The sequence below is a fragment of the Numenius arquata genome, chromosome 4 (genome assembly GCF_964106895.1).
Source record: "Numenius arquata chromosome 4, bNumArq3.hap1.1, whole genome shotgun sequence".
Lineage (NCBI taxonomy): Eukaryota > Metazoa > Chordata > Aves > Charadriiformes > Scolopacidae > Numenius > Numenius arquata.
Window position 1 is genome coordinate 49,197,420 of NC_133579.1, and position 25,417 is coordinate 49,222,836.

At 42.2% G+C, this 25,417-nt stretch overlaps 1 protein-coding gene across 1 annotated transcript in view; it reads right to left on the minus strand.

Annotated features, from left to right (window-relative positions):
* The window catches only part of MYO10 (myosin X), a 171,984-nt gene that overhangs the window by 35,521 nt on the left and 111,046 nt on the right, over window positions 1-25,417 (minus strand). The window contains exons 18-19 of the mRNA XM_074146918.1: window positions 24,731-24,839; window positions 21,468-21,548 (exon numbers count right to left, since the gene is read on the minus strand). Of these exons, the coding sequence (XP_074003019.1) occupies window positions 21,468-21,548; window positions 24,731-24,839 (190 nt within the window). The remainder of the gene's footprint in view (window positions 1-21,467; window positions 21,549-24,730; window positions 24,840-25,417) is intronic.

Below are 25,417 nucleotides of genomic sequence, written 5' to 3' on the forward strand. Positions count from 1 at the left end.
ACTTGCCAACAAAACAGTATTTTTAGGCAGTGAGGCCAGGGAGCAGATGCATGGATGGGAGTGGGGATACACCAAAGCCAGGCAAAATTCTGGTGACACTATAGACATCTCCCACAAGGCAGCCTCTCAATTTGCAAGGGAGCACCTCCTGCTTCGCGGGCCAGATGGCTGCTCCACCACCTAATCCTTTTATTGCCAGCCCCAGGCACTTAAAAAGTCAAAAGTCAGCCACAAAGCTGGCTTGAAAGCTCATGTTACTTTTTAAAAAAAGACTTTCTCTTTCCATCCCTGTTTTGAGTTGCAGAGGAAGAAGCAACATTTTCACAATCTTTTCCCAGCAACTACAGAAGCTGGAAACAGCCCTGCTCTGTCACCAGGAGCAGGGATTGTCACACAGTCGCCTGACTTCAGAAGCCTGAGTTTTAAAGAAAAGCATGAAGCACTGCAAGAGATGTTAACACAGTATCACAGCAGGGCAACATAAAGACCATCAACATTTTAATTACATAAGCATATTCCTTCACTTTACATTATTAGTTATTTTTAATTATTCACAGACAGACACACGAGGCTATTAAATTGAGGGTCAAATCCTGCCTTGGCATATCACTGGAATTACACCTGCAATACATCTGGCTGCTCTGAGTAAACGGAGGGTGGTGGTAAGAGATGCAATGAACTCCTATTTTACGCTTTGGATACAGAGGAGCAGAAGATACTCCCCATCACCTGGGTGTTTTTTTGATGGAGCCACCACAGCAACTCTTCAGTCCTCAGCAAAGAGGAGAGCTGCAGCCGGTCAGAGACGGAGATGAAACCCTACACACTAAAATGCATCCAGGGTTTCCTACATCTAACGAAAACAACCAGAAGAAGTAAGAAATGCAGCACCGTGCACAACACCACAGCAGCCGGCATATCCACCTTACGACTTGGCGATACGTTACACCTCAGGTAGTTTTACCCTGTGGATGAAGAGGATTTCGGCCTCAATTGTATAAGCACTTGCAGGCAGGGATAACCTTAAGCATAACTTCCAGTCAGCAGGACTCCTCATACTTTAAAAAAAAAAAATCAACTGCACATGCACTTACTGAAGCAGAGTGCAAGTACTGTATATACCCCACTTAACCTCCAGACTCTTCTGAGACAGAGAGTGATGACCATCTCCACCTGAACGATGCTCAACGCAGCACTAAGGAGTTAAACTTGCAATAGTATAAAATCTCCCTGCAAAGGGTGACCTATGCAGCTGATGCTCAGTCTTGTACCTTTACTGGTGCTCCTTTACACCTCCTGTGGTAAGCAAGCTGACTTTCAGGTTTATACCAAAGTAACATAGGACAGGACCCATCTCTGGGATCTGCCAAATTTTCACTGGTGTTGCTGTGAAAAATGGACTTGTTTCGCAAATGAACACTTGGGAAGAAATTGTATTCTTTAGGAAAATTTCAGATAGACAACAGAACCATGACGGATTTTAAAACAGTACGTCTTCCATACTTCCAAAAAGTAAATATTTGAGTTAATTGCTAAAAGCAAGACTCCTGCAAACTAAGGTCAAATTTATAAAAGAGAAGGCAACAGAAAAGGAAGTCAACTAATAAGCTTCCAGAATCTTCTGAGAGATGCAATCGACTTCAAATCAATTCAATTTTCAATAGATACTTTACTTTTGTCAAGGAATGGCAGCCACTCTGACACGCAAAATCACCAGACGAGGGCTAGACTCACGTGGGTCACAGCCATGTTAGGGCACTGAGCAACATCAGTGTGAAATTAATAGCTACAAGTCAGCTCTGTTCTACTTGATAAAGGCATTTTTGTGTGCACTCTCTCATAGCACAACTTATAATTTATCATTTCCTGAATCCAGAAGTCTCCATTGAATTTGCACCAGACGACATCGAAGCCAAGGCTTTAATACAACCTGGAGTCTCTGCTGGCAAGACTCTGGCTCCTTAAGCTGCTAAATGTTGCTCTGATCTGTTGTGAGCCTCCTAAAGGGCAAAGCTTCTGCCTGAAATCACAATTAGAAGCAGCCATTAGGACAGACTTCTAACATGTACGCATAATCTTCATTATACAATAGTTCATTAGATTACAGTATAACTAAGGCTCAAAAAGCACCATCCCTTTCCCCTCGACATCACCCTTAGTGCATCCGAGTAACACCCAAAGAAAACACAACATTTTTTTTGTTGTGTGCATCATTTGCTCTGTTCAAACACAGAGGAAACCTGACTTCCCCTGCTGAAATCCTTCTTCCTCCTTGAATCACTGCCGGCCTCCGAATAGTGCAGGCACAATAATGACAGATTACAGCAGCCTCACGGATTTTATGTAGGCAGGAAGAATTTCACAGAGAGGTTGGGGGTGGCAGGACGGGAAGGAAGGAAAAAGAACCCAGTCCCTTGTTTCTAGATTCCTCTGTGAGAACTTAAGTAGGACTATGTCGGCTTTGCTACTGTGCCTTAAAAGTGTTGATTTTCTTGCCTTAGGAAAGTGTTTTGTGTAAGACAAAGAAAACATGAAAAACAGGAAAGAGGATGTGAAAAAGTAACTTCTTATTTAAAAACCAACAACTTTTCTCAATATTTTAGTTTTTTAAATCTGCTCTTTTACCCTTAGTCATGGCAATTTTAGTCTGGAGAAAAGCAGCAGAAATTAAAAAGACGTCAGCCCTACCCTGCTTCAGAGTAGATTTTGAACTTATTTTCGCATCCTAAGGTGTACTGATATTTCTTCAGAAACAGGAGGACTTATTAAGCCAGATCTTTCTGAAACAGTCCCCCATGGTCTTCTGATCTCAGTCACCAGCTCCACAAGTCAAAATCAATGTCAGACTTTCCTCCCAGACAAATCTGAAAAGTGTGTATAAATTAACTTCTAACATATAATGTAGCTGAACTGATATGAAAATGTCTGCATGCCCATTGTTTAGCTTTTGTAAACCACATTATGCTTAGCGATTCTTATCCATACGTACTCCTCGGCAGCCTTTACTTGTCCTGAGGGTTCAAGCCAGTAGCCTGAAAGAAGTGAAAGGGAAATGCCTGCACTCGCAATAGGAAAACGTACTGTAAACCCAGGCTGGGCAGGACAAGGACAACCTCCCTGTCCAGTCCAGAGACTTCTGCTGCCGTGCCATGTTGGTCACCCTCTTATCTCCCATTTCACCCCCTGCTCTTCCAGCCATTATTTCTTCAGTTGTTTGCACGGTAAACTTTGGCACTGGCTTATTCAACAGAGTTTTAACCTCAGAATTGCTGCACTTCCAGCACAAGGAACATTAAAACCTGTGCGTGTCCTGCCCAAGGACCTGGAGCATCAGGTCCCATTGACCTAAGAGTATGCGTATTTCAAGGAAAGAAACCCTCTATGGTCTTCTCCAGCACCCAGCAAGCTGTAACTGGAACAGGTTCAGGTCAAAACATACAAAAGTTTGATGCCTGCTTTGTTTTTGAAGACATTCCCTTACTGTCCCAGAGTATTTGTGTCCACAGACAAACACCTTAAGTGTATAGGAGAATAAAAACAAAGAACATGCCACAGCTAAAACGTTTCTTTGCTATTTCTACTGTATGGCACTGGGAAGTCAAGGAATATTTGGATAAACCTGAAATAACAGTATGTGTTTTGCACGTTCAAAGTTCTCCTGGCCTTTAAAAAAGGCCCACCCCAAAAATCCGCAAAAAGCATTTAAAAATTCTAACACTGCTGGTGGTAACTTGCTAGAAAAAGAGCCTAAGTACATTGCAACAACATTTAGTGTCTCAAAAAATTCTGCTGCAAACTCCAGGCCAGATTTCACTGCAAACTCGGTAATGATATGCTGGCACTTTTATACAATCTCTACAGGTCTGAACATGAAAGTACTGCATTTACCAATAACAAGTGTTTACATGATTAGCTGATTCTCTCTTCAGCTCCAACTACTGCATCTGACCTGCGTGACTCATCTTCCAGCCCAGAGTATTTCAGATAAGAGACAGGCTTCAGAATTAGCCACTCTCATGCCACAGGTTAGAGTTGCTCCGGCTAAAAATAATACTGTATAGAAGGAACATTGTAATTTTAGAGTACTGCTGCTGTACTAAAACAGTCAAAGAAGGAGTCTCAATAAATGAATGTGAAAATGCTTTTGTATTTATATTTAGCCTGTCACCCAGCTTACTTTACAGTCAAGAGTATATTTTTAAGACAGCAGCCCATTTAAGAGCCATGAAGCAGTACATTACCACACTGACCATTTGCACTAGTCTATAAAGATTTCAACTAGGTTAAGACACTGCTGAGTTAGACCCATCTACAAAGATGCTGTAGTCATGTATCAGGTCCTGCTTGTCTATACCGAGCAAAGATAAGAGCTGGAACTAGCTTCATTGTTGGAGAAAAGATGCTCAAATGATTCTGACTGGCTTGCTGCGATTTTATGGTTTCGTCAATAGGGATCAATAAACACACAATCCTGGAGCTATTTAATCTACTTTTTATTAGTCATTGTCACTGTACTCTTGCGTTTCAGAGTAAACTTCTTTTTGTTTGGTTTCTATGGACTAAAGCCTACCCCTGAGTAAACACACAACAGCCTGTTTGTGAGCCTTCCTTTCTAAAGGAATACAGAATTTCTTCTAAAGGAAGAATTTGTTTACCTCTCATAAAAAAACAGAGGGATGCTACCTCCTCAAAATGACAGTGTAATTTCTTACACACTGGTAAAACTTCATGGAACAGGAACGGATTGTTAAAGGCACAGGCTTGAACACCAGATACATTTAACTTTTCTAAGTGCATGTTTAGAGTTATCCATGTGATTGCCTACATTTTCAGCCGTGAGCCCTTGTTGCTTGAAAACATTATTCAGGGAGTCCATTGAAATGCACAGCAAGTCTCATGGGCTGTTTGTCCCAGCACAGCAACTGCAGGACCAGCCATGTGAGACAGACGATTAAGAGCATTTGGGAAAAGAGGGATTTAAGTTTTGAAGCCGCTCTGGCAGGGTCTCAGCGCACTGACAGAAGGTGCAACTCACAGCATGGACCCCAGCTGGAACTTTTCATGGACCCTCCTTCTGCACCTGTGAGTAATCTGTTGTCATTTCATCTGAGGTCATCTTCACTAAAGCCTCCGAGTCCCGGCAGACTAAACCCCGATCTGGCCTCATTCTCCACACATTGTGACCGGTCAGCAAGCTTCTCCTGCAGAAAATCAATCAGGCTGCCTGATAGCCACAGACATACCATGAAGAAACATGCTGTGAGGTACTAATTGCAAGGACAGCTGTCCTTCCTTACCGACCCCGTGTCAAGACAGCCAACACCAGTATCACTACTGTTCATTACAACAGTGTTATGGTTTGAGAGAACCCATAACAATCTATTGTCGTTAGACAATTATTCTATCACCCGATGACCCCTCCCCACCCAGAAAGGGGAATCGGGGAACACAAAGAAACACAAGGGTTGAAATATAAATAGATTTAATAGACTAAGACTAAATAATTAACAATAATACTAAAGAACCAGTATTAATCCCGATACTGATATAAGATATACAGGAATTATACTCAGCCAATTCTATCAGTAGGAAGCTGTGCACTCCCAGCAGGGACAGCAAATGGCGGACACTGGGAGCGCAATGGCTTCAGGAGGAAGGGAAGGCCTCAGGGCTCCGGCACCGGGGCAAGGAGCTGTCTGGACCGCCGCCATCAGGGAGAGCGCGAGCTACGCAGCAAACTTTTCTAATTTATATTGAATGTGATGTTCGTGGTATGAAATACTCCTGTTGGCCAGCCTGGGTCAAATGCCCAGGCCTTGCTCCTCCTTGTCCCTGCCCCTGGCAAGGCTCAAAAACACTAACCTTGAATCCCACAGAGCCTGGCTGGCTATAAAGTAAATATTTTCACAAATTCAGACACTAGAGTCTTCTAAAAGTGCAGTTTTCCCCAGCATTAGATGAAAAGTTAGTCCTGTGTCTCTCAACCCAGGACAAACAGTCAAGAAAACAACTGCACGCACCGTTCCGTGTCCGCTGAGGCTGCATAAAGACCAATCGCAGACGGTGAAACCCTGGCCCTCCACGTCAGCAATGACATCAAATAACTTACATGGACTGAGATCTCACCCTTATTTCTATTTTGTTTTTTTATAAGTCTCCCACTGTATTTTCACTCTTCCACGCCAGACTTTTCATCCACACCTTACAAGTGTTTTTTTTGTTATTTGACAGTTTATTGGCAGGGTGCGCATACAAGTCCATATCTATACTTTAAAGCAGTAAATTATGTTTTAGGATGGTTCCTCTAACATGATTTCTTCAGATAATGGAGTTCAGTATCAAGCATTTATTCCTGAAAGATAAGAAATTTCATCGGGGATAGAAAATTAGGATGAAAAATACTTGAGAGAATCTGTTTAAGACGAATGTCATCATGCATGGCCAAAGTCTGACATGGCAGTAAAACCTTTCTTTGTAACAATCTGTGTAAGAACCTAATCCTATGTAGTTCTGATGCCTAGTGTAGTGTTATTACAATCTCACACTTGACTACCTGAAACCCTCCATGTAGCTAGTTCTCACTGAAATCCTAACACAGTATCACTTCAGCAGTACATCCTGAAATAGTATTGCAGATAACTTTGATCCACATTACCACAACTCTCCTTGCTTTCCCTGGTGACATGAAACTGACCAACCTTTTTTTTCAGACTGCAGCTCCATACAGGGGGAGAGAGGACACAAGGGTATCGCCTCCACTTCTCTATTGCAAATAAGTAGAAAGGAGGAGGTTAGAAGAACCTCACTTCCAGCCAGAACAGCTCATGATGGACGGGTGGAGGGAGCTAATGACATACTCTACAGAAGGATAAGAGACATCAACTCAAAGAGCACAAGGAGAGCAGAAGAGGACTAAATCTAAATCTCACTTTATTCTCTGCTTCAGCCCTTGACACCCACCTGCTGCATCTCTAGTCTGCTCACACCCTATTCCTTTAGGACCGCATGCCTGAATGCCATTTACATCTGGAGACTCTTCTATTTTGGGGCATTGTTTTAAAGAGAATACTAAAAATTCTCTGATATTTCAGAAGTCAGTTTAGTGTTTTGCAGGCTAACCTGTTCTCCTCAGATATGTGACTGCTCCTGAAACGCTTTGTCTCTCTCTAAGGAGACCACTACACTGGAAACACTACACATGGATAACAGCCATGAGAGAAAAGATCTGAGGGAAAAAAAAGTGGTAAGGAACTTCAATAAAAGCCTTAAGGAGCTCATCAATGAGAAAGCTGAGAGGCCTTGATAGTAATCTGTGTGTAGCTATACCAAGAGCATACATTCAACAACAATTTCTAATATACAGCAGATAAAGACATAAAAAGCATGAAAACCCCAGAACACCTTTTTCTCACCGAGTGTATTCTTTGGAAGAGCTTACCCATGGTGGTGGGACTCTCTGAAGCCACCAGTCACTTCAAAGAAAACACGGATGTCCTCCTCCTTCCAGCAGGCGTTAATGGTTTCCTTAGTTTGCCACCCAGCAGGTTAGACTAAAAGATCTGACTAGTCACCTTTAAGCACTCCAGTTGTGGAAAAAATACTACTTTGATTTATTTGAAGAAGCTTAGTGCTGACTTCTGCAACCTTTGGTACTGGGACACCCAAAGACCAGCTCTGCACCAGAGAAAGAGAGAAGACACACAGCTGCTGGCCCACAGCACACAGTGCAACCCAGAACTGTGCTTCCCACAGGCAGGGCTTCGCCTTGGCAAGAAGAAAGTTCATTACTTATGCAAGTATTTGGCGGTCCACTGAGGGAAGTTTGGCTGAGATTTTACTGTGACTGACTGTCTGCGAAGAGCCAGGCTGCAGCACTATAGACTGGCTTAGATTAAGTCATTACAAAGCCTTCACACATTCACCACAAGATAATAAAAAACCCCTCCACGTGATCAGCTCTAATTGTTAAAAATGGGAAAAGCCCCACAACGATCATGAATCACACCTCTGCAAACTATAATTAAGAAGTTTGAGTTGTCTTTAGTTGATTTCAGTGTGGAGCATATGAGTTTGTTGTATGGCCACGAGGGCCAGCAACTTCCTAGCTAAAAGTCAAAATCAGATTCAAGCAACGTTAAAAAGTTAGTCCTTGATGGCACTCCTTTTTCAATACTGAGGCCGTAAGCAGTCTCTCCTCCAATGCATTTCGCCCCTGCACGTGGTTCATCACCTCAGTGGCCCATAAAAGATGCCTACAAAGCACAAGGCTGATGTAACGCTCAGACTTGCTGCTTGGTGCTTTCTCAAGCAAGGAAATGTTCCAGTGCAATTCCTACGCGGGGAAAAAAAAATATATGGTTTTATAAAATTATCTCCTGAGGAGCCCTTTCTCCTCTCCTTCCTGTATTGAGCCTTTGGTTTGAAAGATGTAATGGGAAATCAGCCAGGCTTAACTCACAGCCAGTATCTGATATGTGTAAATGAGGAACGCCACAAAATATTCAGCCCAACAGCTTTGGGTTGCTAGGACACCAGAGGTCGGGCAGCACTGAAAGGGCAGATTATTCCCACCCCGGCGCAAGCACAGGGCTCCATTCATGGCAGGGATGCTGCCTCCGGGCTGCTGCCTGCATGGGTGCCACGACCTGGCCTTCCCTGAGCTTCCCTGCCTGCCTGGCTCCCCCGGGACCCGGCACTGACCACTGCCAGAGTGGTCAGTGTCTGTGCCCCTCTGCACCAAAAATGTCCATCAGACTTTCTGGTTTTCATCAATACCGAGGGCTCGCTTCAACCTAGGGGAGCCCAAGACACCAGGGGGGCTGCCTGAGAGCTATGCTGCAGCAGACGTGCAGTGGGTGGTCTGGAGATCTGCTTTAAAAGTATGAGGAAACTGCAGTTAAGGTACTTTTTAAGTCTAGAGAGGGAAAATTCGAGTTTACAGGTGGTGATGGGGATCCCTGTGATCAGCACATACGTCTACTTGGCTACAGCAAGAGTTGCATGATGGCCCAGATCAATGACCCAGCTCAATCCCATGCAATCAGTACATTCATTACTCCCACATCTTATATCTCAGCATGTCTCAGATAGCATCAGTCTAACTTTGGCACTTTTCTTAGAATCTGGTCCTTTGAGCTGCTGCTCTTGTACCCCTTTACATTTTTACATTATAAATTCAGGACTTGCCTTGCAGATCTGCAAGTAACTATACAATAAGATATCAAGACTAGTGAAAGGTATGTGTTTGCAGGGAAGGGACAGAAAATGAAGGTAGTTGTTTGTTCTTGTGTACATTCATTTCACAGGAAAAGGCAACCAATAGGTTCTCCTTGGACTGATTTGTTACAACACAACAGTCCATTCCCATCCCATTCCATCCTGCCATTAAGAGCTGGGAAATCTCCTACTCGAGTTCTTTGATGTTTCTGAGAACCACATCAAAATCAAATTGGGGGTTTTTTTTGATAATTCTGAAATGCCTATCCTAAGCCAAAAAGCCCCTTTACTAATTTCTTCAAATACTATATAAACACGAGATGGAGGAGCTCTGCAGATCACAGCTATCTGTGCTGCCACAGAGGCCATGCTGAAGGCACAGGTGAGTCAACATCACCTTGGCTAGAACAGCAGGTAGCTCCTGTGCTTCCTGCAAGCATTGCTAATCATTGCATTTGGTAGGGGAAAAATACATTGCCATCTCATTGCTACAGATTATATATTGACAATCATTACCACTTGCAATGAAAGTCATCACTCATTTTTCCCCTCACAAAAAAATTGCACAAACTACTTGTTTGTTCCAACTCCTACACATCTGTGAAATAGAAGTTAATTATGGAGTAAATTAACCTTCCTTTATTAGCATGGTGCAGTTACCCAAAATTGATGGCAAGAAATCTCCCTTAACATCAATATGGTTATCAAACTATTAATTGACCTATCTACAGAGAAAAAGAATTATAATAGATGGTAAAATTACATCAGGACCTAACTAATTTAACATTCAACCACCCTCTGAGTGATTTAATTGCGATGCCACTGTTCATCTCCACAAAGCCTGCAGAATTTACAGGCAGGGATGCTGGTCAATGGTCCTTTGTTTCCCTAAGACAAGTTCCATCTTTTCTTAGTTACATGAAGGACACACTTAGTTGACTAGATCTATTTTTAAGATGATCCTGTGGAGAAAAGTTCTGCCCTTACTTATGGTTTTACAGTCTGCTGTGTCACATTTAAATAAGAATATGGATCTTCCTGCCCCAGAAGTGGATTTTTTCTGTCCCTCTTCCAGATTTTCTGCTCATGGTGAAAACACACCGTTGAGACTCCACAATGGGTTAGATGCACTTCACTGCTGACATACCAGCACTCTGTTCTCCTGGGACTGGCCAGCAGCGTGGACTCCACATCACTATAGCAACGGAGGTTAACGAGTCTTCCCTCCTCCCCTGCATAGACCAGTCACAATTTTGGGCTGGATACAGAACTCTATGGGAGATGCACATACACCTCACTCCTCTTCAAAGCTGTGTGACAACAGGAATCACGGCTCCAGGCACTCTGTTATGTGCTGCCCAGCACACCCACAGCAGCCTAAAAGCAGCAATAACTTAAGCAAAGCATTTAGGTGTGTGCTTAGAGCTCATTGAGGCCAATGAGATGTACGTGCCCTTTAAGCATCTGGCTGATTTGAAAGGTGCTAGGTAGGGGACGCCAGTGGTCGCAGGGAAATGGCAACCTTGGATGGCTGAACATTTCTTCCCCTGAGAAATTCCTAGGTTGGCTTAAGTATGCAACAAAACATAACCCTTAATATTTGAGTCAGAGACACTGAAGATAGAATCAGCTTTCCTAAATGAGACTTTATTTGCTATGTGAATTAATTGCTTATATTAAAAACTTCTGTGAAGCTAATTTAAGTGCTAAACCACTTTTAACAAAAATCATCATTTCTTCCTTTGAAAGACTACTTAATTAATGAGGCTGGACACTGTTTCTTTTTGGCTAAACATGCACAAATGGTGTGGCTGGCAAGCTGCAGATGGACATACTCGCCTTTTCATGCTGAATTTGGGGCAGCCATTCATCCTAGAAAGCCAGTACCACAAAGGATGTGGCATTTGTCTGGCTTCCTGAAAGTGGATGTCTTCTCTCAACCCATCTACTTTATCTCTGCTCGACTATCAAAAGTTTCGAGAATCCCAAAAACCCCTAATTACCACATACTTAGCATTTAAGATTTCTAGATCTACAGCAAGTAAGTTCCAAAGATGCCATGTAAACAGTGGAAATATAACAAAGCACTAGAAGTTTGGTGACAAACTTGCCTTTTCTACACTAAACATTGCACAATTCTCACAGGTGTGTGTGACAATCCAAGGTGGCAGCTGAAATGAAAAACCTCCCAGTGTCTTGAATGATTGACATGCTGCCACGGGCTTCCTGGCTCACCAGCAACTTTGCAGACCTGATCAGAGAGTACGCTTACCCTGAGCTTGGGACTGAACAACAAAACTACTCCTGCCCACTACTACAGAGCCTGAGGAGCTGTGGTGCTATCACCTCCCCAGCAAAGCTCCCGCGAACGGCACCAGCTGCCCAGCTCCCTGTTGCCTGAGCAGGGGATGCACGTCAGGAACGTGGAGGAGACAAACCAACAACAGCAACCTCCAACCTCATCATGCATCAGCCAAAAACTTCCTGTAGTTTAGGCTGACTGCCCTCATACAGCTACAACTCAGCTGATGTCCTCAACTTCTACTTCATAGCTACTGCATTCCACTTCGTACAACTGAAACCAGCACCTCACTTCTGTAATTCTAATGTCAGCGCTAGGAATAGACCTGCCTTGCTGCTTAGGTTTATAAACTCCCTAAACCCAGTAAATTCTGAGTGTAAGTTAGACAACAAAGATAAGATGCTTTGATGCGCTTTCAGTGAACATTTCATGTTTAAAGTTTAATCTTACAAGGTGACAGCAGATGTTCTGAAGTGTACTTAGTCCTTATAAATACATGACAGTGAGGCTTTCACCATGAAGTCTCTGCTTCTTTGCCCCATCCTGTGACTAAATTAAGAAAACCCATGTATGTATATAAACACACAGGAACAGACAGATACAGTTAAAGAGGAAAAAACTTTAGCAACTGACCCAAGTCTACTCTTAAACAACATTACCTTTAGCTCGACACAGATTTTGTGTTCTGAGGGTAGCTCTGACAAAGATGTGTGAATAGTTGGGACAGTACTGTAACTTTCATCTAATTTCTATCAGTAATCCAGCTGTATTGGAAAAAAATCATTGTTGTTATGCTTCCATTTATGTTGCAGGTTGTTAATACATTTGTTTGAATAAGCCAACAAATGAAAAACAAACCAAATCTGATCTTTTTTGAAACTAAGCAGTTTTAGCAAAAGAAATACTGAATAAATATAATTGATGATCCACACAACAAAAATACCTACATTTTGACCTACCACCACTGTTACCATTTGGGGTTTAAAAGGATACAGCATCAGTGGGAGAAGAACAACTACAAGTTATGAGAACCCCCTTCCCCAGTCTCATAGGCTCTTTATCAGATCATATCTCCTCCATCTAGATTTGCAAGGCAAATCTAGGGTTCCTCTTCTTGAGACCAGAATAAAACTCCCATAGACTTCAATGATTCAGGATCAAACCCATTCCCTTCGTAACAGGTTCTCCCAAGCAATTTCATCCTAATTTTCTACCCTGTGGCTGAATTCTAATGTTTGCAGAGGCAAGCTCTTTAAGTGCAAAAGCAAGGAACAAAATGCAGATCCCAGAAGCAAAGGCAATCAGGTGAAGAACAGAGCTATTTTACCTGCTGAGTTGGGTTGGGGGGTTTATTTCATTGGGGGCAGAATCGGGGGAGTTGACACAGAAAACAAAAGTGAAAATATACTGTTGTTGTGGTATTTCCCTTACTACTGCAATTATTATTTTTTTTCCAGGCATGTTCCGTTTTCTGTATTTCTATGGAAAAAAAATTACTGTTGCAAATGTGCCCCATCAAGTTTCTCCAGTAAAACTACAAAATTAATTTAGACTTTTGGGTGCTGCAACTATCTTGCTGGACTCCCTCCACCCCAAAACACACTCATCCCCAGTGTTGCTTTCTTATCATGTAATTAGAGCAAAACTACAGCCTTATGCCTTAATAAATTATAGGAATACTATGGTCCTAAACTTTACAGAGCTGGTTTTCCTGAATCTGTGCCATAGGCTGCTGAACAACAGAAAAGATCTTTCTCCAGAAAGCAGCCCATCACCACAAGATGCGTCTTCCCCCCTCTGCACACACAGCTCTACTTCTGCTGACTTTTTCCCTGCTCTGTGAACAATCACCCCTTTAGCTTTCAAACAGAGTGTGATTTATTAAAGCAGACTGCTTGGCAGCAAAGCTCTCCTGGTGTTCAAAAATATGATTAGACCAGTAAATTTAGTCTTTTTTTTTTTTCATTAACTTGATTCTGCATGCATTTACCCCCTTTAAAGGAAAATACAAGTCCAGGAAGATTTTCAGTACAGCTTGCTCAAACTCCAGGCACTTTCTTTTCTTTTTCTACAAGTCCATTACATCTCTAAGTATGCAAGATTAAAAATATTAAAAAACCTGCATGAATTAAACCTCTTACCTTTTAAGGCTTTTTCACCCTTCAGCGTTCGCCCATTGTGAAAAAGTGAATCTTTAGCAGTTGCAGTTCTGCGCGCACACACACACACAGACAGAACAGAGCTTTCTTCAGCTCACTGGTATTTCAAGTCTTTCATGTGATATCTTTGGCTGTACTTGCTTAATTCATTCCTGCTGCTACTCAAAGGAAGTCAAGCCTAGCGAGGGCTGGCTCTACAGCAATCGCTGTAGATATTCCTGACTAACAGGACACGAGGGCTAATCTCACCTCACAGGCATCAAGAATGTAAATATATTTCACAGCCAATGAATTCCTAAACCTTAAGAGATAAAAATGCACAAAATGCCCTAAGACACAGTTTAGCAAGGGAGTTATGAACGTTAAAAGTTTTTGCTAGAGAACAATACTCTGTACCCCAGCGATGCTTTTGGAGCTCTAAGGATGTCTATTTATCATGGACTGTGCATATTCCCTTGCAGTAGTTACCATGAGAACACAGCAAACAGGATTTGAATGTAAATTGCCATCTAGAGATGTGGGGGGACTTTTTTTGTTGTAGTTAAAAAAGAAAACTTCCAAAGCTTGATGAAGTACACACTTTTTCTGCGCATACATTTGCATGACAATGCTTGCAATTCAAATACTTGGTAGAGTGCACAAGAAGGAAGAAAAGCCAACTTCTTTGCTCGGTATTTATAAAAAGCAAATACTTCAGACTTGGGATCACTAGTTGCAGTTCCACAAATGCCCATCCATGTCACACAATCACATTTGAAGGAATCCATAAAACACAAAAAATCCAACAGGTGGCACAAAATGCAAAATTATTACAGTGCTTAAGGTCAGCTGGAGGCAGTAAGACCCCTGCTGCTGAAAGATCCATTGCTGCAGCAGCCAAAATTCTTCTCACTTCTAAATATTACACTGAACTACATAGCAAGTATTGCACTTCAAAAATACCCCACCTCCGGGTATTTTCTTTTTCCCCAGAATTGTTCTGGTACTTTGCTTCTTGGTGCGCCTCCTCCCCAGTCCCTCCTGAAGCAGCGTTTGCTCCCCGTGCATCCCTCCACCCTGCTCACCAGAGCATACTGCCACAGTTACTCTCTGAGATGCAAAGAAATGACTCTTACCACTTGTGGACAGAGTTCTACCAAATGGTCTTTCCGGGAAACTTGGCAACCGCGCACATACGTGCTGCAAAACATGCAAAAATCTGTTTGCCCGAACTGCCTGGAGTTTGATGCAATCTTTACAGCACAGTGCCTGCTTCCCTCCCCGGCAGCACCCCATCTCAGGTCTCCATCCCCAGCCTTAAACATCTCAATTTTAAACTCCTTATGCCCCGGTGACTAAAATTTAGACAAACCCTAATACACTTAGCAAGGGATGCCTAGTCAGCCCTGCTTAGTAAACAACAAACCTTGATGAAGGAGGAGGACATGCCTGTCTGGGCGATTGCCTGGAGAGCGGAATGACCTACTTCAGCCCAGCAAGCAGCGACGCTCTGAGATGGGGACAAAGGGACAGCCCAGTGGCTCCCGGGCAGCATAACCGACACGCCGCACCGCAGGAGCGATGGGAGCGATCTCAGGGAGGCGACACAGGAGACAGGCACTGCCAGCGCAGCACGAAACTCTTTGCAGGAATTGTCTTGTTCTTTCAGCCAGGGATTCAGATCCCCACGTAACATCACTGCCGGCACTTCGTGAGCAGGAGCGATTGCTTTCCTCACACCCACTCTCCTTATCACTTTTACCTAAGGAGTCTTCTAGTGCCTGACCTAATTACTCGAGTGATGTGCCAGAAAATGATGCAGCTGGGACATACTCCACAAGTCTTGATTTGAAGCTATGTAATTCTGCAAAACCCAAGGCGACAAGATCCCGGCAGCTGAATTAAGCAGCGTTGGCCAGGCACGATGCCACACCTTAGGACTGCGCCTTCCTGATTACGAACAATAAAGCCTTATGAACTAGTTAAAGAGCTAAGGATAAATAGTTTGTATTTGGCCCCATGCACTTGTTGACCTACGAGACTGGGCCATCATGCTGTGTTTTTGGGAAATGGTGGCTCTCCTCCCAAAGGATGAGCCTGAACAGCAGCTCCCTGAACCTGACCCAGGCTGCCCCAGCAAGCCCGAGCTCTGCTCAGAGCCTGTGGCTCTGCTTCCTCCAGAAGCAATCACAGCAGTAATTGGCAGCCAGAAAGCCTTCTTAAAACAAGTATTTATGGAGAACAACTGAGATAAAAGACAGGTTTTTAAAACAGGCAATAAGGATCTCTAATACATGAGCTGCTTATACAGCTGTAAATGAATACTACTAGACCTTAACTTTCTACAGATAGCACCGCACACACCCAGCAGCTGTACCTGGGCCATATAATCTATTCCCTTTACTTTCGAGGTATGACAGAGTAGCTATTAGCATGATGATCAGGCTTTCTATTCCCTTTTTCTTATAGACGGCAAGTCACATCTACCCTGTGATCTGCTAGCTCCCGGTACCAGGGAACATTGCAGGTTTGCTGCAGAAGGGCTGCTACCTCAGGGCTCTGCAACTAAGTGAGTAAACCATAAAGACGTCTCTATTTAGGGCCTAACACTTTTTAGCTTTTCACTGCTGGGCTCAGTGTCTTTAAAAAACCACAAAAGCATCTGCTCCCCAGTAAGGAGACCCAGAGTCTGCTGAGTGACTGAGGCTGGTGTATAAAGCACTTGCTTGGTATACAACCGCAACAGGATGGATGTGCATAGAAGTTTGAAGCTGGACCATTTTATTAAGGATAATTTTTTTAAAAAATAAAGACTTTTAAAAGTAAAGTTTTATCTAGATGCTTAGCAATCCTGTGCTGAAGGTATAGTACAATATCCTTGAAGCTCAGTCTCCCTCCCTGCATCTTTCAAGGTTTTATGTCAGTGCTGTTCTCAATGCAGCATTAGACTTGCACTGTCCTTCTCCATATTTCTGCAAAAAAAATCTCTCTACCAGGCCAACTCAGTAAAATTCATACAGTCAAGTCTCCATATGACAATATTACAATTCCAGCTTGACAAGCAGTTCACATGCTGCATTCACTGAACTTGTACCTGCTCCACACCCTTTACACAATCATCCTCGCAGATGGGGCCAAGCTGTCCTCTCATCGTTCCTTTGTACTGCATTCCTGAGCTGTACTTCTAACTGGTGTTTAGACTGGTATCATGCTATACTTACCTTTGTAATGATTCAGAGCTATTTTAAGAGCACAAGTTTAATTGAGACGCCAAGCGAAATAGGTTTGCATCTTATTTCGTATTAGGGGACATACTGCTTGCTATTCCAGGGCGTCTCATGGCTATTAATGACCAGTGCCTCAAAGTACACTGCAGGTGCCAATAGCCATACCTTGATCCCTTTAAATGGCTGTCCCCAGAAGCGACTTTAGCAACCTTATTGCCTTGATAGTAATTTTCCCAGAATGAATATGGAGCATGATAGGACTCCTAAGCAGCAGTAAGCCTTACAGAATTTATTACAGACCTTTTTCTACCAGTCTTCCTTTGAATTGCAAAGTTATTACTAGTTTCACTTTTCTTGTTGCTCCCTATAACCCCTACCCTGCAGTAGGTTTACAATACAGGTTTAATTTTGCCTCATTTGTTCCTTACCTAATTACATTTCAAGATTAAAAAATTAATATAAAAAGACCTGCAGAGAAACAGAATTGCCCCTTCAGAGCTCAAAAGCTTCAGAGAATGCAGCTTTTAGCTTGCCAATGGCAAGACCATCACTGCAACAGAGGAATGAGACAGACAATAAATGGGCAGACAGGGAGGTGAGTAGAGAGCCTGCAATCCTGTTCAGGTGGCATACACCAACCAAAGTTTCTTAAAAAAAAAAAAAAAAGTGAAATTCTTGTCTACCTCAGATATTTCATGCCAACTCTAATCAAGCTAGGCTTTTGCCTATCAGGACAAAACTGAACTTAGATCTGTAACCAAAGAGAATTGGATGCACCTATCTACGTGCATGACAGAACAGCTGCATCTGGACCTGTTGAAGTCTCTGAAGAACAGGGAATTACAGAAGCAACCTGTAACAATTGCGGTTTTAAGAGACCAGTACAGATGAGGCCATGCAGATGTTGGAGATGGGGGCCACTCGCAATGATTATGCCAATATTATGTGGCTCACTATGATTATGCCAGTATACTTTCTGAAGAAAAATCCTAAATTGAGAAGGGAACTTGAGAAGGCACTTGAGCCAACCTGCCTGAGGCTGGCTCCTCTTGGCCAACAAGAAAATTTCTGCCTCTGAAACAGCTTGCATAGGAAGTTCAGATCTTAAATTTACGCTGAACTGTCTCCCGAGCAGCACCAAGGCTTAGCAACTTTATTAATAGCAGCAAGCTGGAAGAAGTGTTCAGCTGATGGCTGTAACAATGGTTGTAGCTTGTTTTAAAAAGACAGTATTTCTCGGTTTTCCATTTTTTTTGTTCTATTTTTTTTGTGGTGGTGGTGGTTGTTGTTGTGGTTTTTTTTAACTTAAGGTGCACAAAAAAGGATAGATATAGACCAGAAAAGACAAAGTTGCAGGGAGGAATCATTATCAAGTAGAACAGGAGGCATGAAAAGAAACATGAGACCAAGACACAGAGAAAGATGTGCCAAAGTTCAAAAGGATGAAACGATATGTAGTTCTGCAAGCTGCACTGAAGATATGGGAAGCTGAGGAGAAAGACCCTTCATTAGTAGAAAATACTCATTAAGCATACCAGGTGGAAAAGTTTCCACGTTATGGTTAGTTCAGAACAGACTGGAAACTGCGAAAACAGACAGACTGATTGTTCGGGGGTCTCCCAAAGATTAATGGGTCCTCTGTTCTTCTGTCTGAGGCCTGCTTGCTGAAATGTCTTGTGACAAAAGGTCACGTACTCTGTGCGCTCCCTTCAGGAAATTACTCTAATGAGTGTAGAACCTGCTTTGATATGTAAATGTTCAGTGGTTTACTGCATATGCTGAATTGTTTTTGCTTGGTACTGTAACATATTTAAAAATTAAATTTTTGATCAATTAAAAAATCAAATAATTACTGTAAATTATCATATCTGTTATCCAACATGAATACACTTTAATGTCTAGAAGCACAGAGGAAGTACTGTCTGCTGCACGTTCTGCTTTTCAAAAGTTTGAATTTGTCTTCCATTTGCTAAACTTCATTCACTTACAGAATTCAAATATATTTCCAGAATAAAACAGCTCTCAAGCCCCACCAGCTCCTCCCCTCCAGAGGATGCTCGCCAAAAGGAGTGTCACCTATTTGTACTCAACCCAGAGAGCAAAGGGTAGCTTGAGAGGCTTTACTCCTGGTAACACAACCTGCCGACTCTCTCTGGTCCAGCTCTCCTTTAATGCTGCACATTTCAAAATAGCAATTAAAACACCCCTTTCTTTCACATCATTTGTTATTTGGCAAGCGCCACTTAAGCACTTTTTGAAGAGTGACATTTTATCATTCCATATCACCGTCACCGCAGAGTAAAAACTACGGATAAAAACACAGAGGAAAATGCTCAGTGAAGACTTTTACTTTCTTTCAATCCCAGTTTCTCTGTTTCAGCGGCTCATCTGAATGTTTCAAACAGTTACGTTTCTAACCAACCCTGCACCCTCAATCACGTATGCAGTAATCTCTGGTAGTCCACGCACAGCTAACCTGTCTCTGAGCTGTGCTGGTTCAGAGCTACGCAAACTGACTCACCTTATTTCCCTTTGTCTGACTGAAAAGCAGCAACAGGTTGTATGACGGGATAAACTCTGAAATGTATAATGTGATGTGCATCCACAGAATCCAGCTGAGCTACAGGGAAGTCAAATGCCCTTCACGTGCCTGCGTCTGTACCTGCACCCTTGCAGAAGGAGCAACACCAACAACATCACAACACTGGCACTAAAATTTACTGGTCTGTGAGACGTGGGGGGGAACAGAGCGCAGCGCACAGTGGAAAAGCAGTGAATCCCAAAAATGCACTTTGAGAACACTTCCAAGAGTGAAGAATGCCATCAACAAGTATTCTGTATGGCTTTTCTTCTCATTTTCCATCAAGTCTTCTGCTGAATCAGCTACAAAAGGTAAACTGTGTGACCCTTCTTTCTACTCTTGTTCTTCAAATAGGATTGCTCATTTGATAAAGCCGTTGAATCATTAAATTTGCAATCACATTAAAGTAAATGGCAAACAAGCACAAACATTTCTGTGTAAGATTTCAGTGACATTTTATACGTACTTTGAAAGGGATTGTCTACAGGAATTTCCCAATCTGTTCCTGCATGCACTCCTGCAATTAGATGTGGTTTCCTAAGACGGAGGCTGTCTCAAGCTCCTTCTGCCTGCACAGCTGCTAATTCTGTGAGAACTTTGTTTTAATGATAGTAAAATATATGTGCAGATACAGCAGCATATGCCAAATTTCTCAGGGATGGAGCTTTCTAGTGGGAAAAGACTGGTAGAGCAACATGGGAGCGGGAACTCAAGTGTTTGCCTTGCTATGGAAATGCAAGAAGTGTTTGGTTCTTGCATTAACCATGGCCAGTCCTTGTGACTTTGGTACTGTGGAGATGAGCCTTACTCATATGCAAAAGGACAAATAAGGAAAATGTGTGAGTTCTTGAAATTCTTATACTCCAGTGGCAGCAGGTGGGCTTTATAAGTGTCATGGGGTTTCCAGGTGAAAATGGGAGCAGGGAAGAAAACAAGCTTTTCAGAACTGCCCTCCCTCAGTGATCAGGGATCTCACTCACTTCCAGGCTGTTCCCTCTTGCTGAAGTGTCCACAATCTGCGTGTTATTTGACACACCACAAGCAGCAGTGCAAAAGCAGAGTTAACAGTTAGCAACTGAAAACATGTAAAGTGGAGGATGCACTGTCCAGGTAACACAAAAACCTGCAATGAAATCTGCCAGTTTTGATGTGTTCGTGTCCTGATTAACCAGACATCCCAGAAAAATGTAACATGTAAAAGTGGATTTACAGCGAAGTCACCTATTTCTAAGTTGCCATGTGAAAACCATAAACCAGATTTGTTAGCACCTCTGCCTGTTGCATTTTTGACATAAGCAGACCATTCCTGAATAACGGGCTATAAAGCCAAAAACAGATGTGTAAAACCTGAGCATATCAGGACCAGGCTAACAATATTAACTTCAGCGATTACTACACCGTTACTGCGTCATTTCTAGAGAGCCCTCCAACAAGTCTAAGTCTAGACGTTGCCTTTCATTATCTGTGACTCAAGAAAAATTGATACCGCAAGCCTCAGTTTCCAAGTCTGTTTTAAAAACATAATTCTGTAACAGAACAAAACAGCCAGCATGAAGGCACCTGGAATTGTATAAAAATTGAAAAAACTGAGTCTGATGACAGAGAGTCGGTCATTCACACCAGTTTTGCTGTATGCATCACTATTCACTGCCCCTAGTGATTTAAAACAAACTTTGCAGTTTTGACATCTTCTTCCTAAAAAGGCTCTCACAGAGTTGTCAAACATGCAGCGCAGCCTTCTACCTTCCTTTTATAACCATCCTGAGAGCCAGTCATTTATCAGAGTTGTGAGCAATGACTATTAAAAAGTTGCCCAAAGACATGGCCCACGTGCAAAAAAAAATAAATCAAAAGCCTTTCCCAGCATCTCACCTTGCAGGGCCTTTTACAAACGCAGGGAAGAATACTACCATCTGCTTCACACAGTGGTAAAAAAAACAGACAGGCAGCAAAAGATCAGGCCTAAGACGTACAGAAAAGGCAGGTGCAACTTTAAATCTTACCTTCTGCACGTTGGGTTTGATGCACCGAACAAAGAACGGATTTGAGGAACTCAGCGTTGCCATTAAAGAATGAAGCGATTCCTAAAACACAGGTAGAAAGAAGACACAAGCTGACTTTTCGTACAAACAATGTACCCCAGCAAAAGCTCTTGCAGCTTTGCATTGCAGACAATATCTAACTGCAACACCTAGTGGCATACACCAGAAATTACCGTATCATGTAAGCTCTTGCTTGTGAACATACAGAATCAATGCCTGCATGTTCTTTTCTTCCACTGGCCCTGCTGATGAAAACTATCATCACTGTTTTACAGTGAACAAGATACACAGATTGATACGAAGAAAACTGTTCATAAGTAAACTGTTCATAAGTAAACATCAAATTGGGAAGTTGCTGTTTCAGGGATCTTTTGAATGACTACTTAAGACTTAGGATCCACATTCCCAAACTGCTAAACTTGAGCAAGTCAAAAGGAGGGATAAGGGGCCTAAGGTAAAACTGAAATACCCACAAAACCAGATTTCCTCTTTTCATTTCAACCATCTCATACCCACTCATTTTCCACTTTCTCTGCCATCAGCAGCATTTTGTGCACAGGGTGTTCCTCTCTCCTGTGCAGTCTCAACCTTTCTTGTGAAAAGGACACTTTGATAATAAACATAAGTCAACAACAGGGTAGAAAAAAATATTAAAAATTTCTGAAAAAAAGAGTTACTTTAGAATACAGCAGACACTGTTCTATCAATACTGGATTTTAACATGCCCTCCTCCTGAAATTATCAAAACCTGAGTAAAGGATTGAATGGTAAAGAAAACACATCTTACTGAAAGACAATGGTAACAGCACTAAGCAGACAGTTTCACAGTTATTTCATGTGATAGCTAATTACATTTAACAATAAAAAGAGAGATTATAAGGTTCAGCTAAAAAACCATAGAAGAAAACATGGGTTTTTTCCTAGTTTTAGAACTTTGAATGACCCAATACACATTAGACTATCAGTTGTCTGAACCTCAGCCTGAAGATAAAAATCACAAAAATCACTCAGTCCTCTTATGATTATTACTTTAATTACACATCCACCCCTTTCCTGCCCAAGCCGTCATTCCATATCTTATTCCAACGTGCCTCATTCTGTATGATTAAGCATAATAAACCATTTTAAACTGAAGTCTTGCATTTACTTTGCAGAGATACAAATGACTATACAGGAGGGGAGCCCAGGCTCTGCAGGGTCATATAGGTGATAACGTTTCACCCCCCCAAAGGCAGCACTGCGTGCCAGGCAGCGGAGAGAATACAGAGCAAGCTGCCAAGGAGACAGAAAATTCACTTTTTAAAGGAGCAACACTCTGTACCTACCACATGTTTTGGAGCGAAACTGCCAATGGCAGTCTGTTACAACAAATTCTTGCTTTAATCTGCAAACCAAAGGCTTTCTTGATGATTAAACATGAAGTGATAAAGGCAACAGGCAGAGCTATGGCTGTGCACAGGAGTTGGTACCGAGAAAAGGGAGCAAGAGGTGAAGTCACTGGGAACATAAGTGATAGTTCTTGCTTCGTTTGTCTTTGCCAGCCTATGGACCAGGAGTCGAGGGCAGCAAACATTAAACAGCCAGAAGATACAAAGACAAATATTTCCGTGCAAAGGCAAATATTTACAGTTTAAAAAAGTAAAGGCTTCATCTGTAATTAAACCTGTGTGAACATTTCAACATCTATGGACAACTAAGCCAATTCTCTCAACACGGGCTACTACTTAAGACGGATCGGACAACTTGGTCAGTTTACACAAAAATGATTTAACCTATTTTCACACTCATCTGTGGTACAGACAGACAGATTCTGCACAGTGCCGCACGCCTCTAAATCACTGTCAGGTGACGAGCTAATCTGAAGTTTGCCCTGCTTTAAGCAATAGGCTGAAACAGATGGTATCTAACCCCAGCTATTCTGCGTGCACCCCCAGGCCTGCATTAGGCAGGCTGTCAAATGAAAAGAAGAGTTAACCAACCCATCATGAGAATAAAACTGTGAGGGCAAAGTTCTTATCTTCAGTTGAAATGAGATGTACCAATCCCTGGAAGGCTTTAAAACATGGAAAAAACAGCCAACCTAATTCTTTGGGGACGGCATGATGTGAAGGTCAACTTCTTGTAAAGCATCCCAGCTGGTGAACGGTCAGTTACTGCAGCTTTAGATAAGAGGCAACAATGTTTTGATTTCATGTTTTATCATGCTTTATGCTGTCCAAGGACCCCAACGGAGAAAAGTAGGAACTATACATTATGTTCTACCTTGCAAAGTGGGTGCAAAAATAAAGTCAATTTTTATACAGTAAGATCTTAAAGGTCTACTTTGCGCAGGTACAAATGACTAAAGGGAAACAGTACCCTCTGGTATCTCAGAGCGCTAGCAAATGATACCACCCCTCAGCACAAGAAGTGGGTATTGTCTGAGACAAGCGACGGCAACACAAAGCAAGCTGTCCAAGGAATACAACATTAGTGTTTTTTAATAAAAGACACCGTGTGTGCCCCAGCATACACTCCTTGCTGTTCTGTCCAACACTTAGTAATAGTCTATTAGGATAAAATCTGCCCTCAAGGGGTTTGAGTCTGCTCCCTTTTTTAAAAAAAAAAAAGTGAATAAACAGTGCAAATGTATATTAATTCAAACAAAATGAAAGACAACTAATCCAGACTTGTACCCATGCAATTTAGAAAAGGTTTTGTGCCAATCTTTCTCTTTTAAATAATTTGCAGATAGACTTCATGCTAGATTTTGATTTGGAGCCATTTTTGATGGCAGGGCTATAAAGCCTCATGAAACGGTGTTTAATAAAAATCCTTTCCAAACTTCAAGCAAGGCAACACCTTAATGAGTTATCTATTCAGTACCCATTTTTCTTAGCATACAGGCACTGCTGTAAGGCTTTGTGTGATTTTGTGGGTCGGTTTTAGATTAGAAATAAAAACTAGGACGAGAGAGACCAACTTCATAGATGAGCTTTAAAATAAGACAAATAAGCAAGTGGAAAGCAACAGGAGTTTTGTGCGGATGGTGTGATGCGAAAGTTAGTGTCTGCTTGAAGCTAGCTAGAAAGGCTGATCAGGTGATTAGTAAGTGCAGTTTCACAGGAGAGACAGCAATGTTTTGGTGCTGAAGCTTCGCCTGTTTTAATCTGCAACTGTTCTTTGCTGAACAGGGTTTATCTATTACTGATTAGCTACAGAACAGAGATGACACATTAACTAACCTTGAACTGGAGACTGACAGTGGGTTTTCGGTGCTTGCTTCCACATTTAAGAGTGTCTTGATTGTTGCGACTTGAAACATGTTCAAATAGATCATAGATGAAGTCAAGACTGAAATGGGAAAGAAAAAGAATATCTCTAACGTATATCTTAACAGACTATGAGATTTATCACTACAGAATGTAAAGAAAACACTGTCCCTTGGAAAGCAGCTCCTCCATCCAAAAAATGCTTTTTGAATTTCTCCATAATCTTTAATAAGCAACAGATTTTGCCTCTGAAGAATTTAGGCAAGGGAGGAAAAAAAAGCCCCAAACCAAAGCAAAACAAAACAAGGATGTTCTTTCTTCTCCACTCCTAACACATCATTAGGGAAACGAAGTGTGAAGTCCCAGAGTCTTTACTGCATTTTACTCCACTCACTCAACCAAAACTCCAGCTGACTAATGGGAATTGTACCTGAACGAAGACTGAAAAACAAGATTTCCAGCTTGTTTAGGGCCATAACACAAAATAACCACCCCCACAAGCCTCACTTTCAGATACCAGCTGTGTGTATGCTGTTTTCTACCCTACCAGTCAGGTATCCTCCTCTCATCACTTCTACAGAAACACAGACCTTTTAACTTGAGCTCCAGACAGACCTTGGTGCAAAAGCAAAACCAGGCCCAGCAGCTTTAATTAATTTA